This window comes from Mus caroli, chromosome 1, assembly GCF_900094665.2.
Source record: "Mus caroli chromosome 1, CAROLI_EIJ_v1.1, whole genome shotgun sequence".
In the NCBI taxonomy this organism is placed as follows: domain Eukaryota; kingdom Metazoa; phylum Chordata; class Mammalia; order Rodentia; family Muridae; genus Mus; species Mus caroli.
In genome coordinates this window covers 75,637,362-75,653,724 of record NC_034570.1, presented here as the reverse complement: position 1 = coordinate 75,653,724, position 16,363 = coordinate 75,637,362, and the positions used below count along the sequence as shown (strand labels likewise).

General features: G+C 45.1%; 1 protein-coding gene across 1 annotated transcript in view; it reads left to right on the top strand.

Moving 5' to 3' along the window:
* Positions 1–15,261, top strand: part of Col4a4 (collagen type IV alpha 4 chain) — a 126,434-nt gene extending 111,173 nt beyond the window's left edge. Inside the window, exons 43-47 of the mRNA XM_029475388.1 lie at positions 1,548–1,673; positions 6,782–6,898; positions 7,759–7,947; positions 9,647–9,933; positions 10,315–15,261. Of these exons, the coding sequence (XP_029331248.1) occupies positions 1,548–1,673; positions 6,782–6,898; positions 7,759–7,947; positions 9,647–9,933; positions 10,315–10,578 (983 nt within the window). The 3' untranslated portion in view covers positions 10,579–15,261. The remainder of the gene's footprint in view (positions 1–1,547; positions 1,674–6,781; positions 6,899–7,758; positions 7,948–9,646; positions 9,934–10,314) is intronic.
* Positions 15,262–16,363: the final 1,102 nt, after the last annotated feature.

Below are 16,363 nucleotides of genomic sequence, written 5' to 3'. Positions count from 1 at the left end.
TTGCCTGTGGATGTAGCTCAATGGTAGAGCATATGAGTATCCCTGGGTCCCAGGAACATCACACACACACACACACACACACACACACACACACACACACACATACACACACATACACACACACATACACACACAGACACACATACACACACATACAACACACACAAACTCATGGGGTGGGGTGGGGTGGGGTTGGGGTGGTGGACAGAGACAGAGACACAGAGAAATAGAGACAGAGGGAGACACACAGAGAGATAGAGAGGGAGTTTAAGGCAGTATGATAGAAGGATAAGCTAGTAAGGAAACGATGTTTTAAATCAGAGCCTTCTGATTATAATCTGGACTCTGAAGTGTTCGGGCTGTGTAACTATAAATATATAACGTATCCCTGGGGTTTTCTTACCTCTGATCATTTGAAAACATAGCACATGGTATAGTTGTCTAGTGCATGGAGTGATAAAGCCCTTAGCACAGATCCTGATACAACCAACGCTTTCAACATCTCTTTGCAGTTCTCAGTGCTGGCTCAGTGCTGTTTGTGGCCTCTATGGGATGTTTCAGGGTGAATGACTGAAGCTTATGGAAGCAGACTGTCTTGATGTAAATATAAGCAGTATTTTAAGAGTGTCAGCCCCTCTGTGCGGGGTTCTCAAGTTCAGATAGCTTGGTCAACACTACTCACCTCACTTGGGAATGTTCTACAAATACACATGTAGATCCCACTTCAGACCTCCTGATTCAGAAACTGTTTTCTAACCAATTGGCTGAGGATTCTAATGAGCTGGAGTCAGAACTCAGCTCCATAAGGGTGCCTTCTCAGCTCTGGATGACTCTGGAACTCCCTGAAGAATCAAAATCATTCTAATAAGCCTCGGGTTTCACCTCAGAAATTCCCAGGGGTCCCATCAGCCAAACATTTGAAAAGTCCCTTGTAGCTAGCTTTATCAAGTCCATTGTTGAGGTCACTATCAAGACTAGCAAGGACCACAGTATTCTGTGGGGTGGGAGCACAGGTAACAGGTCTGTCTTTGTGACCCTTGTAGATCATTCCAACGTTGACTGAAGATAGAAAACTCACTGCATGAGAGCCTCTGGCCATCTTGAATTATATAGGGGTAACCGATCCTAGGCAATCCACGTGGCTTTAGTATAATGAAGAACACCCTAAGCTGAGGACCCTGGGTTCCTCTTGCAGTGACAACCGTGGCTAGCTCACTAGTAAAAAAATGGCACAAAGGGTGAAAATCTCTTGAAGGTCATTCAAGCATTGTTACCTCAGCCAAGAGCCAGTAATCTCTACTTCTGCTTTTTGCTGGGCCATCCATCCCTCATTCCAGTTGTCACTCAGTCACTTACTCCACAAAGGCTTTCTAGAAGATTTGTGTGCGTCCCTGCAGGGAGCAAGGCAAGTTCCCACCACTGCAGAACTTACACTGGACAGTTGAAGATTTGTGTTAAGATTTTAGCACTAAGTCAGGAATCCATCTTTTACCAGAGAGTGTAGAGGGAGCTGTGGACCCATTATACAACAGTGATTCCAATTGCAGGTGAACCTGGGCCTCCTGCAGACGTGGATTCCTGTCCTCGAATCCCAGGACTTCCTGGAGTGCCAGGTCCCAGAGGACCAGAAGGAGCTATGGGGGACCCTGGACAGAGAGGCCTGCCTGGACCAGGTATGAGCTTCTCTGAGTTCACTGTCAAAATGAAAATCTAGATGTTTTATGATGTTGTTCTTCAAGAGGAATGTAAGTAGCTCATGATAGCAAATCTGTGAAAACTTCCTCCTTTGTGTGTGTGTGTGTGTGTGTGTGTGTGTAAACACAAAAGAAATTGGACTCACAACCCACACATCCTTTCCTATTCTTCTGTTGAACTATTGAAATCTTTTATATTTGGCCAGCTTATGGAGGGTGTTCTTGGCAACCCCAGGAGTAGGTGTCCTGTTCTCATTAACTGCTGGCTTGGTTTTGAACAACAACAACAACAAATAAAAATAAAAACCCAGCCAACCAAGCAAACAAGAGCAATGGAATTGGGAGCTGGGGGAACAGAAACAGCTTGAGAGAAAAGGAAAGGAGCCGCTCAGAAGATGGAAAGAAAACACGGAGTGTTTCTATGTGTTGGCAATGGGGGCATTATTCCTGGAACTGAGCTGATGAGCGCTACTCGGTCATTATCGGGGTAGGAGGACCTTTGTTAGCACACAAACCAAACCATCCTGGCAAAAAGTCTTCGGCATGGAGTTTATTTTCTTCTTGCACATCCTGCCCACATTGGGTAATTTTATGCTGAGCTAGGGAGCCCTGGGCATCTGGAAAGCACAGACCTCTTCAGACCAGTGGCAGTGGCCGAGCTCAGCATCTGTGTGCAGAGTACCAGAAGGGAGGCTTGGGGTCAGCACTTCTCTTCTTTCCTCCACTGCCTGGCTGTGATATGGTTCTTTTCAGTGTGGTGCCAAAGGCTGTGGAAGTGGAATGGAATTTTGTATCACTTGTTTTCTTCCTGCCCTAGAGACCAGAGCAGCCTGGGAGCACAGGCTTCTCATTGCTCACTGTTGGATCTCCACAGGGTTCGGGGTCATGGGAGGTGTCTGCTAAATGCTTGATGAAGAAATATACAATGCCCTGAGTGCCCACTGCAGCGTAGAGCAGCCTTTCTCAGTCGAGTGCTGTTGACCTGGGGTCCAAATAATCTGCTCAGTGAAGGGCCACTCATTCTGGGGAGTTGAGTAGCATCCCTGGTCTCTCCTGGTGTTGAGTATTGGATCCTTAACTTTGTGACAACCAAGAACATCTGGCTTCCAGATGTTATCAAATGTGCCCTGGGAAACAGAAACACCTAAGGCTGAGAACTGTTTGTGGAAGGATAAGAGGTTATCAGAAATCTAAGAAGTTTAACACACACACACACACACACACACACACACACACACACCAAAACCCAAAACCTTATTGTAGGACTAGGGAGATGACTCAGTTACTAAGGATCTGTGCCATCCCAATCTCTCTCTCAATCTATCTCTCCCTCCATCTCTCCCCACCTACCTACCCCTCCCTCCCTCCCTCCCTCCTCTCTCTCTCTTTCTTCTTTCTTTCTTTCTTTCTTTCTTTCTTTCTTTCTTTCTTTCTTTCTTTCTTTCTTTCTTCTTTCTTCCTTCCTTCCTTCCTTCTTTCTTTCCTTCTTTCCTTCTTTCTTTCTTTCTTTCTTTCTTTCTTTCTTTCTTTCTTTCTTTCTTTTTCTTTCTCTCTCTCTCTTTCCCTCTTTCTCTCTTTCTTTCCTTCTTTCTCCTCTCTCTCTCTCTCTCTCTCTCTCTCTCTCTCTCAACTTCCTTTCTGTTATTTTTCTATGTTTGTTTGTTGGTTTGTTTGTTTTTGAGGTAGAGTTTCTTTGTATAGCCCTGGCTATCCTGGAACTTGCTTTGTAGACCTGGCTGGCCTTGAACTCACAGAGAGATTCCTGCCTCTGCCTCCTAAGGCGTGTGTCACCACCGGGCTTGGAAAGCACTCTCTGCATAAGCATGGGGAGCTGAGATATATCCCCCAGAACCCATATAAAAGAGCTGAGTGCAGCAGCCAGTGTGCTCAGAACACAGGGCTGGGCAGCCAGATCCAGTTAGGAGCCCAGGGACTTGCTGGGTAGTCAGTCTCGAAAGACAGTGAGCTTCAGGTTCTGTGAGAGACCCTGTCTACAAACCAAGCAGAGGGTGACTGGAAGGAAGATGACTGTCAAGAAAGATTTCAACTTCTGGTCTCTGCCTAAATGCATACTTGTGTACAATGATACACATAAGCAGATGAACACACACATCCAAACAACAACAAAAACAACAACAAACTTATTAAAGGTGTTTAAACATAAAGAAAAACAAATTAAACACAGCCTACAAAGGCACAGCTGGCTGGCTGGCTGCCCACCCTTATTTCTGCACGTTTTTAAAAGAGTCTATCCTACCCCCCTGTTTTTGCAAACTGGTGGTCTTAGCATGACATCAGTTCTGTGTCATTACATATTTTCCAACAGTATCGTCTGTGGTGTGGCGGCTGCAGAGTATTGCATTATTTGATCGTGCCATAACTCATTTAACCACCACTTTTATGAACTATTTATCGACTGCTTTGGTGCCAGCACTCTGCAAGGAATAAATGAATCCAGCAAGGCTCTGCACTTGGAGCAGCAGGCCAAGGAAAAGAGAAGGTCCTGACAACAGCCCCGAAGTCCTGAAGGTTAGCTTGGTCAACGGAACTTATCCAGAAATAGGAGAGAGCCTAGGATTTCAAGCCTTTTGGAACTTCAGAATCCCTCCCTTTACTCACCCCCCCCCCCACCGGAGAGCATTTAAAAAATACATATTACTGGTCCCAGCCTAGACTTTCTGGCTTCTCAAGTGTGGACTGGGCTGTGAGGTTCATTTTTCTTAAGAAAATTGCTGCTGCTGTTCTGGGACCACCTTAAATGCTTTTAAGGTGGTCTTACTTTTTCACTCTGATCAGCAGCTCTTAAAGCATGTCTGCCTGGGTGATGGACGTTTCATACTTTAGCATCCATGATTATATCAGAGGGGAAGTACGGTGGCTAGGAAGGGACACTCTGAAACGACTGCATGCACTCTGCTCGGGTTCTCAGTCTCCTCACCTCAGAGACTTGTATGTTAACTGCCATTGATGACATCACAAAGCAACAGAATGAGCAGTAATCTCTTTGCTATCGTTATTGCAGGTATTGGTTCCTTACTGTAAGTTCCTTGGGTACCATTTATGGTGTTAAGAGTTGGCAGAAAGAGGCTGGAGAGATGACCCAAGGGTTAAGCGCTTGCTTGCTAGGAGGCAGAGGCAGATCTCTAAGCCAGCATGGTCTACCGAGCAAGTTCCAGGGGAGAAAGGGCCATACAGAGAAACGCTGTCTCAATTAAAAAAAAAAAAAAGCAAGCAAACAAACAAACAGAGTTATAAGGACCAGAGTTCATATCCCAGCACCACCCATATTGGGCAGCTCAAAAACACCTGTAACTCCATCTTTGAAAAATTCATCTTGAGGACTCCATATGCTAGTTACTAGAGCAAGAGTACAAAACCCAGGCAGAGCCTATACTGGAGCTGCAGAGGGAAATGCTCTAAAGGGACAGGTTTTAGTGCCACCCAGGATAGGAAGTGATGTCTGCCATCCCTGATGTTGCTTGCTTGCCAAGCCCAGGCCCTGCAGCCTTCTTCAGGGCAGGGCTGATGCTCAGATGGAACAGAATTTGGACAGTGTCTTTGGACAGTCCCTTTATTTTCTAGGATCAGCTCTGTCATCAGCAAAGTGACTTCACATTCCATTGCCTTTGGCTGCAGGGCTGGTGTCAAGCTATGTTTCTGTTTGCTCTGGCAGCCATAGCAAATGAACAGAGCAAGAGCTATACAAACACCTCATCCCTTGGCTCTGGAGGGAAGTCTCAGATTAAGGCAGCCATGGGATTGATTGGTTTCTTTGGAGAGTCCTTTGCCCTCGGTGCCTTTTCTCTTTTCCTATAGAGATTCCAGCCAGGTTGGGTTTGCCTGCCCTAAGGACCTTGAGATGCCTTTAGCATACCTTTAAAGATATTGTTGCCAAATACAGACATTCTAAGCCACTGCGGGTAGGAATTCAATATGAATTTGGAGGAAGGGTGGTACACACCAGCCAGTGTTCAGTTTATTCAAGGAAGGAGTTTAACAAGTAGCATCTAGAAACATGGAGAGGGCAAATTAGTCAGCTAAGTGGGTCTAATGGTATAAACGGCCAGACATGGGTGCTACCATGACCCCATAGAAACTTCAGTTAAGGAACAAGAGGAAGAAAAAGGATGCCAAGCAGTTAAAATACTCTGCAGGACTAGTGAGGCTGTGCCAAGATCCATAAGGATGTATCTGAGCCTTGTCAAGGGTGGGGGCAGGGGGCTGATGGACACCACCTCTGTCCTTGCTGCTAGCCAGGTTAGTCCATGTGACACCACCTCTGTCCTTGCTGCCAGCCAGGTTAGTCCATGTGTGCTCGCCATGCCTGCTGAAGTTTCTCTCTCCCTCCTGGAGTAAGTGCAGCCTGGGCCATATGTGGCTGCTATGAAGACTCAGTTGATAACTTTTATGAAGGGGTTGGTTAGCTTGAAATGACTACATCATAAACCCTTGATAACAATCCATTCTTGGAAACCAATCCTAAGCCAGGCAGTGGTGGCACACACCTTTAATCCCAGCATTTGGGAGTCAGAGGCAGGTGGATCTCTGAGTCCAAGGCCAGCCTGGTCTACAGAGCAAGTTCTGGGACAGCCAGGGGTACAGAGAGAGTCCATCTTAAAAGAAAAAACAAAAAACAAAAAACAAAAACCCAACAGTAGCAGACACTACCAACAAAATGAATCCTAATAAATTTAACTCACTCCTCTACTCATCATGAAAGAATATTTGAACATAAAGGCATTACATGTTCAATGTTTTCTAAAAGCAAAAAAACCAAAAGCCAACCAACCAACCATCCAACCAATATTGAAGAAAATGGGACAAGCTCCCTCTCAACCCTCCCTGGTCTAGAGCTACAGAGATGATCTAACCCTTTACTAGACCATGTCATAATCTAGGTCAATTTGTTGTACTTCTCAGGACCTCCATTGCCCCAGTTGCTTGGTGGAGGTCATAAGCCAATGCCATGTACTTGTGTAAACCAAATGAGTAGATCCAATGTCATCAAAGAGGGGGGAGGCTCAGAGTCAGCTCATAGGATGCATAGGCAGTAGTTACCACCACCACTATCATGAACTTTCATGCAGGGTGCAAAGGAGAGCCAGGACCGGATGGCAGAAGGGGCCAGGATGGCATCCCTGGATCTCCCGGGCCTCCTGGACGCAAAGGTGACACTGGAGAGGCAGGGTGTCCTGGAGCACCAGGTAAAAGTTCCCTTTCTTCTCTTTCCTCTGTCACTGCCGTCTGTGCTGTCAGCAGCATCTAATATGGATGTACACACAGCTTTACCTTGAATACCAGCTCTGCAAGTATCGGGAAAGCTTTTCACATTTCTTATCTTTTGCTAAGAAATCCCATTCACCCAGGAGATGTTTTTATCCTTAGTAACTGTGGGGGAGGGGCTTCTAAGACACCTCTTCTTCATATGGAGGTGAAAAATCTCAGACTGCTTTAAGCCTCTCTGATGAGCCCATTTGCATCTACCCTGCACACTTCCACCCATGTGCTTAGTGTGTATGCGTGTGTGCACATGTATGAGTGTGGTGGCTCTTCGGCAGTTGCTCTCCACCTGGTTTTTCATCCTAGATTTCTTACTGAGTCTGGAGATTGCCAACTGGCAAGGCTGTCCCAGCAAGGAGCTGCAAGCATCCTCCTGTCTCCATGCCGCCAACACTGAGTTCTGGATGCAGTGGGCTTTATTGGAGTTCCTGGGGATCTGGACTCCTTGTTTTACCAAAAGCGATACCAGCCCTATGCGGGCCATTGGTATACTGCATCATTTAGGGAAACTGTCAGGGAATGGAGACTACATGTTTAATTCAGAAGCAATTAAAAAAAATATTTTTCAGTTCTCAGTTGCGTGATCAGCCTTGCAGAAGCACAAAGGCTTTGCTAGAGGGGTTATATTTTTGTGTACTATAGACAGACTAGGGTGCCAGTCTGGAGGGGTAGGCTGTGTCCTGCTCCCCTCTCTTTCCTGATGTTGAGTATGATGCTGAAACAGAGATATTCGAAAATGCCTATTAAATGTGGGCTTCCCCCGTCCCGTTTTATCTTTCTCTAGGCCCTCCTGGTCCAACTGGTGATCCTGGGCCCAAGGGGTTTGGCCCTGGATCCCTCAGTGGCTTCCTCCTGGTTCTCCACAGTCAGACAGACCAGGAACCGGCCTGCCCCGTGGGCATGCCTCGGCTTTGGACAGGGTACAGCTTGTTGTACATGGAAGGACAGGAGAAGGCACACAATCAAGATCTTGGTATGGATACCTCAAGAATAAGCTGTCATGTGCTGTAAGGGGTCATTCATGCTCTGGCTCAGAGAAAAAAACCTAGGAGTCAACCTTGACACTTTAATCAACTTCTTAATACTAATCTTCCACAGCTTTATTACCAAAAAAGGAAAAACTGAAAGAAGATCAAGCCTGCTATGCTAATTCTCATGACCCTGTTAGATGCCACAGAGGCTCATTCTGGTGCCTATTTAATCCTGTTGTTTTGTTGTTGATGTTGTGGTGGTGTTGGTTGTTTTGCTTGTTTGTTTTGCTTCGTTTTGCTTGTTTTGCTTCGTTTTGTTTTGTTTTGTTTTGAGACATGGTTTCACTAGGTAGCCCTGGCTGACCTGAAACTGTGTAGAATAGGCTGGCCTCAAACTCACAGAAGCCTGCCTGTTTCTGCTTCCTAAGAGCTGAAATTAAAGGCGTGGGATACCACAAGCATGAGCCTTGATTGTGTTTTTTTTTTTTTTTTTTTTTTTGTATTTGTTTTTAGTAGTCTTCTGCAATGGGATAGATGTAACTTCGCTATAGAATTCGATTTTTAATGTTACTAAATGTAAATTCTTTAATTGGGCATGTTGAGTCCCCATGATAAGGTATGGACTAGCTGAAGGCAGAACTTGTTGGGCTATGCTACAGCACTGGCAAGCATTGACTCTTAACCCTGTTCTGTTTTGTTTGGGATCACCAGACTAAGCACCAGTCCTCTGTGCTCCTTCCCATCTTTCAACAGCAGATTTGTAAGCTGCAGGACTTGATGTCAAGGCGTATAATTACAGTGACAGGGATGGTGGACACAGGGAGTGTGTCAGCCAATGGGTCAGTTGATAGTTAGGTGGGTCTCACTGCCTTCACCAGGCTGGTTCCTAGCTAGTAAGAGGATGACGATGTGGCAGCCTGATGACTGACAGATGTTCAGACACCCATCTTTATTTTCTGCTTGGTACTGCCACCACACTACCTGGCTTGGATGCCTAGATTCCTTCAGGATGGGGTGGGGGTGGGTGGAGAGAAGAAGAAATATTTATCTTGAACCTGCTTTCTCTCTCCTCCTAATATCGGGTACTTTCCTTGCCCTGGTTGGGCTGTAACATCTATCTAAAAGTTCTGTAGAACTCCCCTAGGTAAAATCAAAGCCCCTTGACAAGACTGCCAAAGCCCACATTCTGTGGTCTGAATTCTCTCCAGATACCAAGAGACGAAGTCACACATATGCACTCTCCCTGGCTCCCACAAGCCACCACTGAGCTCTAAGCTGATGCTCTGTGTTCTCTGGCTCTCTCCATCTCAGCATCCTCTTCGAATGGTCACCACCATCTCCAAATCTGGTTCCATCATTTTCATCTTTGGTATCCTGGTTTAGAATAGAGTCTAGTCATCCTTATGGGAGTTTTGGGCAACCCTCACCTCTCATCCACAGGGATTCTCTGTCTCGTCTGTGACCATCTGTTTGCTCATTTGTACTGAGAAGACAAATGTATCTGTGGTCATCTCTAGCCCTTGGTGGGTTGTTGGGCTCCAGGGAGAGGAATGAATGATGGAGGCTCGTCTACAGATCAGGGAGGTGGCCAAAGCAGCAGTCGGCTCAGGCATGGTTCTCCATAGGCATCTGTAAAATGCCACATGTGTCTACTTGCATTCAACTAGCTGCTCATATACTGTGTTTCTTCTTCTCTCCAAGGTTTGGCAGGCTCTTGTCTTCCTGTGTTTAGCACTCTGCCCTTTGCCTACTGCAACATCCACCAAGTGTGCCACTATGCCCAGAGAAATGACAGGTCCTACTGGCTGTCCAGTGCAGCTCCTCTTCCTATGATGCCACTCTCAGAGGAAGAGATCCGCCCTTACATCAGCCGCTGTGCGGTGTGTGAGGCCCCAGCACAGGCCGTGGCGGTCCACAGTCAGGACCAATCCATCCCACCGTGTCCACGGACATGGAGGAGCCTCTGGATTGGGTACTCATTTCTGATGGTGAGTCTCCTGCCCTTGAATCTTATTCCTGTCTAGATAGTAGTACTGTGTAGAAACCAGAGGATATGAGGCCATGCAAGCTACTGCAGACTAAGGACTGCTGAGATTTAGAGCCATCATTATTGCTTTTATCTTTTCTCATCAATTATTCTATTGGTAAGTCTGGTAGAAGATGGATTTATTTCAGCCATCAGTGAAATTGGCTCTATTTGGCACGCACACACGACACACTTCCTACTGCTCTTCAGCAGATTGTAAATTGTTCTTTATGGAGTGACTTAAGGAGGAATTTTAGAGTAGAGCCAGACCTGGGCATGCCGCTGGTTCTGTCCTGGTGGTCTTGAGTACCTGAGCCCTAATTCTTTATCCTTGTCTGGGTAGCACACTGGAGCTGGGGACCAAGGAGGCGGGCAGGCGCTGATGTCACCTGGCAGCTGCCTAGAGGACTTCAGAGCTGCACCGTTCCTTGAATGCCAGGGCCGACAGGGAACCTGTCACTTTTTTGCAAACGAGTACAGCTTCTGGCTGACCACCGTGAACCCAGACCTGCAGTTTGCCTCTGGCCCGTCACCAGACACCTTGAAAGAAGTTCAGGCCCAGCGCCGGAAAATCAGCAGGTGCCAGGTTTGCATGAAGCACAGCTAAAGAATTCAAAACATGCCAACATGCCAACCTGCATCAAGGCAGACATCCAGTGGAAGACAAACTTCCTCAACTATGCCAGCAAATTCAGTGGTGCTCTCTCCAGACTACTGCCATGCCTTGTCTCAGCGTGGTTATTCCCAGCCTCCTCTCCTCCTCTCCTCCTCCTCCTCCTCCTCCTCTATGGATCAAGCAAACACTGTACATATGGAGTTGTTTCCCCCCCCCCTTCTCCTTTTATTGAGATGATAGAACAGGCTTTATTTGAACATGTGTTAATTCCCAGAAAAGCAAGCGGATGACAAAGACCAGATTATAAACTCCATTCATTGGTCGATAGAGTCTCAAACAACTGAAGTCAATTATTCTGTAATCCATTGGGCTTCTGGCTAGATTTTATAGGAAAAAATATATATATAAATAGGTCAACAAATGAAGCGACGAAGTAGAGATTTTTCAGTGTTTCAAAATGATTCCCTCTATAATCTTTTTTTTTTAAGCCAGGCACTTTAAATAATTGTAAGACCATGGCCCAAAGAGGTTTTTAAAAAGGAGGAAGAAAAAGAAAACCAACCTTTCTACACTGCCAGCATTAGCAGATCATTTCAAAGCAGAAATGGGTCATTATGCAGGAAGGCCTGCAGTCCTGTATTCCGGAGCCTCGAGATTAGCATAAACACTTCACAGATGAATATAAAACATTATGTTCTCTTCTGCATTTTACAGAGAATGGAAATGCCTACTTTGGCAACCCCTTTGAAAAGTAGCAATTATCGAAAAAATATATTCAATAAGGGATTAGGGGCCTAAAAGCTATTAATGAATATTAAGGTAGTGATTCACAAAAATTGACTCCCCGTCCCAGGGAACTCGCAAACAGACCACTTTTCCCCAGTCGGGGGCCAGCATGTCCTCCTGCTAATGGGACTGAAGCCACATGGGGCTTGCTCAGGCAAGGGAGAGCCTGATGCAAAGCCACTGGCTCTCCTTCCCAGGAGAAACTGTGAGGCTCCTCCTCCAGATGGATAATGGTGACTCACTCTGGAAGTGACAGGGCTATCATTATGCAGAAAATTAAGGGCTGACTTAATTAAACTTAGGTAAGAAGATTCATTTATGTCAGGGTCACCCCACCAGGAAAGCATGGGGCTCTCTTGAACAGAAACAAAGACTATAGCCAATCTGAATTTTGTGTCCCTGTGATTTTTTTTTTTAAATGGGAGCATCTGTCTCTCCAATTTTCAAACATTCTTTATATTGTATTAGCATCATGGCAAGACAGTTGTTTGACACTGGTACTTAGCAGCTCCTGTACACGGGTAGGATCCCTGTCAATTTGCAGTGACTTTTCTGCATACCAAAAGGTCTGCTTGCTATCAAGTTGGGGATGTCTACAAACCACAACTTGAAAGGTTTGCTAGGAAAGATTTTTTTTTTTGAAACTCACCTTCCTCAGCCAAAGTAAAATTGTCATTTTAATGGAAAGGAAGGATTTTTTCCCCCCTGAGAGAGACACTCATGTCAGAGCTCACTTTTCACTGCACTTAAGAATAATTGAAAGAAAAACTCAATTAAAATTTGGTTTCTGAGGCTGCGGAGGCGACTCGGGCTAACAGCACTTACTGCTTTTTCGGAGGAGGATCTGAATTCAGTTCCTGGCACCCAGTAGCTGGCTCCCAGTCACCAGGAACTCCAGTTCCCCTTTCTGGCTCCCAGGGGCCCTTCTGTACCCATGCAAACACCCACCCACAGACATACTCATACACATAGAAACAAAAGTAAATAATGATACTTCTAAAGAGTGTTTGCCTTGCCATCATTTGGCCAGTGATGAATTCCTTCATGCAGAATACATTTAGCATTTTTTTTTATCTCTGTAGGATGTCTATGGGATGGCATTTTAAGATAACTTTCTGGTTAATAACATTTTTATTATGTTTTAAGATAGCATCCCAGTCTATAGTTCAAGTTGGCCTGAAACTTGCTACATAACCTCACATTGGCTTCAATATCCTGGCAATTGCCTGGCATCCCGGAAGTGTTAGAAGCCCAGCCTTTTAAAAAGAAACACGGTTTTCGTTTTGCTTTGAAGACGTTGTCTCTGCTTGGTCTGGAACTTGCTATATAACCAGGGCCAAACATCTCTATTTTAACATAAAATATTTTCTTGATGTAGCAGAAGTTTTCCTATTGACCCATTTGGTTTTAAGTTCAATGCTGTGCATGTTAAATATTTTTTGAGTGTCCATTTCTTCTTTATTTACATTACTCTTACATTTCCAGATTCTACATTTATCATTCTAAACCAGGCCTGAACTTGGCCTGAGAACATGTTCCCGGAAGAGGTGGTTGGGAATAGATGAACTGTTAGAACACACGTGCCTAGCTACATAACAATGTTAAACCCTTCAGCCTTGCTGCTAGAATATTAACATGCTTCAAGTAAGTTATGACTAGTTGAATTAAGAGGGCAATTTAGCTACTCAAGATAGTGAGCATGAAACACTTCAAAGTATAGACCCCACGGTCCTCCTGTGAATAGCACAAGGATTACCGATGTATTTAGAAATGGTCCAGAAGGCAAAACCCTAGGAAAAGCACTCTGGGGACAGAAGAGTGTGTTATCTTAAAAAAGTTATCTTTTCTCTTTCCACCTGGCTGTATAGCAATGTTTTTGGAACAGCCTCACTCAGTGGGGACCACGAACAAAGCTTTGCATATATACTAATCCATGACTGTGCTGGTCTTATCTAAATGTCCTTTTCAAGACCTCCGCCCTTGACTGGCTGGAATGTGCCTAGATCCCTAGTGGGAATTACTTTAGGGCTCCGTACTAGAGCATAGATGGGGTGTTTCATTCTGGCATCTCATTCTTGGTAAGCAGAAGCCACCTGGGATCCAAGCTTCTTGTGGTTGGTTCCCCAGACTGAAACTCACATCCCTGCTTGTGTGGGTTGCTATCCCCTCTCCATGCTTCTTGCTCTCACCCAGATTTCCACCTAGCCTCGTATAGGAGATGTCTCCAGTTTGGAATTCCAGTCATCCTCTAAGTTCCATCCAAGTTAGACTGTTATCTTTTGGCTTAAAATCCTGAATGACTACACTGCCTATGCAGTCCAAGATGACTTCACATGGGGTAAGAGGTCCACTGTGAACTGAGGTTCATTGTCATTCTTGTTAGCATGAGCTGCACACAGCTCTGCAGACACTTGCATACCTTTGTGTCTTTGGCTCCATTTTTGTGCCATCTGTGTCCTCCCTAGGGCCCACTGGTTTGATAGACACACTGGTTTGTCCTAACACAGTGGATTAGTGGCAGGTATATGAACTTCCCAAAGAGACTGGGGGGCTGGCTGTCTCCTCTCTGTTCCGTCTCTAATGTCTCAGGACACTTCTTTCATTCCGTAGGTAAAAACTGAAGCCCCTGTGGGGCAGGGACCATGCTTTGCTGGTGTTTGGGAGCCTATTAGTAGCACATGAATGAGCTATTATTGGCTTGATTATTTCATTCAGTAACAATTTCTTAAGTCTCTGACGTACAGCTCTCCATATAGGATCACACTGGTAAAAGGGTTACCGGCATTAACCTGTTTTACTTCAGAATATCAGAAAGTTAAACATAGCTACACACCCATAATCTCTTAATACAATTATCACCATAATGCCAACCGACAAGCACTGACCCTTCCTCACTGCACAGTCAATTACTTCTCTGGCTACAAGAATAGTGAAAAAAAATGACTTGTGAATGGGGTGGACCCTGATTTTAATCCCCTTTCAACTGCGTTGCCTTAGGTGAGTTCTGTTAAATTGCACTCTTTTATAAGATAGGACATTAACACTCATGTCGAGAATTAAGGTTGGATTATTACCTACCTAGTGCATAGAAGTCACCATTCACTAAGTATGGGCACGTCTCCTATTTAAAATAAGGTGTTTTAATATGAAAATTATTTCCTGCTCCCCCCAATCCCCACAACAAAATGACGTGTTGATTTTCACAGCATATAGATTACTGATTAGAATTATTTATACATAGCCAGTCCTAATGTCTGCTTTATTTCAAGTCACAGAGTTACTGTTCCACACAAAGCATCCCAATCTCCTGCAGGGCCATTATGAGTAAGGCCTGCAGGGGACTAGCAATCCACATTTTAAAAAAAGTCAGCATTCTGCAATGGTCACTGCTACTATCTGCAAGGAACTCTGCGCGGTGCATTTTAAACCAAGACATCTGGCTGCCACGCCCATGTGAAATGCTTGAATTTTATGGTGCTTAAATATTTAATGATTCGTCGGAAAAAATGTGAAGCATGTCCATTTAAATTGCATCCGTGTCTCTAAACCATGGTTTTAAAGTAAAAAATTTTTATCGCGTCACTTTTGCCAAGATGCCCGATCTACTACTAAAGCATAAATATTTGCTTTATTGTCACGTACAATGTGACTGATTATAGATAAAACTCTGTGGCGGCTCCCAAGACTACTGTTGTTGATGAATGTATTTTCTTGTAAGCTAAAGTGGGTTTCCTCTTACATGTGTATGTATGTGTTCTTGTGTATAGACACATTATATGAAGTTGTGTGTATGTATGTATTACGTGTATGTAGGAACAACTCTAAACGGTTGTTCCTCAGGTGCCATTTGAATGAAAAAGAAATAAAAGGAAAGAAAATGACTGCTTATAACGTATGGTGGGAGGAGAAAGCTTATTACAGATTATTATGTGGGAGATCATAGCCAGAGACTGGGACTTCTGGGAGAGACATGGTAGACATGGCCAGACTGAAATGGGTCATGGTGGGAGAAGGGGAGGGCAAGGGAGAGGAGGAGGGCAGGGGCAGCCAGGCGCAGAAGCCAAGAAGCCCAAAGGTACAAAAATAGTGTGTAACCAAAACAGTTGGATTATATAGGGAAGAGCAGCCCTGGCCTTTTGGGCTGGAAAGTTTGGGGCAGGGGGTATGCCAGGCAGGAGGGTCCTATAATAGGTAAGGACTGAGAGATGCAGGGAGAGCCTGGTTGCCAGCATCTGCTACTGTATGTTAAATAGGACCTCAGTCAGGTTTGTAACCTAACACCATCCACCTTGTTTTTTGAGACTGGTTCTCCAGGGGCTCTAAATTCACCAAGCAGGCTAGCTTGTTGGCTAGGGAGCTCCAGGTAACTCATCTGTGTCTCTGTCCTCAATGCTGGAATTACAAGCATAAGCCACCATGCCTGGCTGCTTTAATGTGGGTTCTGGGAGATTTAACTCACCCTCATGGCAAACACTTATGAAAGAGCTATCAGCCAAGTACCTCCCCACTCCCTATTTTAAATCTACCCTGTGGTCTACCCTTAGAACTGACTTAGGAGATAAAACAAGGTGATCTGTAGAAGGGGAGCAGTCAGGGCTGGGGGAAGTAAGACTCTGAGGATCTGTGAAGCATAGCTCTCTATTTAGTGTTAGGTGGGGAAATGAAACCAGGCCTTGGGCAAGAGGGATGCATCAATCACAGGCCTTGGGCTGTATGGGTCTCAGCCTCCCATTGGCCTTAGTTGTTATGCTAGTTAAGCAAGAAGAGACTGCCTACTTGCAAGGTTATTTGCAGGGTGTGAAGGGCGACTGTAGAGCTGTATAATGTAAGGCAGTGTTACTTGTAGCCTCCCTGTGCTATGAGCTTTTCATTGCTATGATGAATGCCTGAGAGAAACAACATAAAACTATAGTGTATCTGGACACGGTTTCAGTCCAAGTTTGGCTGGATAAACTGAAGTCTCATACAGTGGGAGAGGTAGCAGAGATGG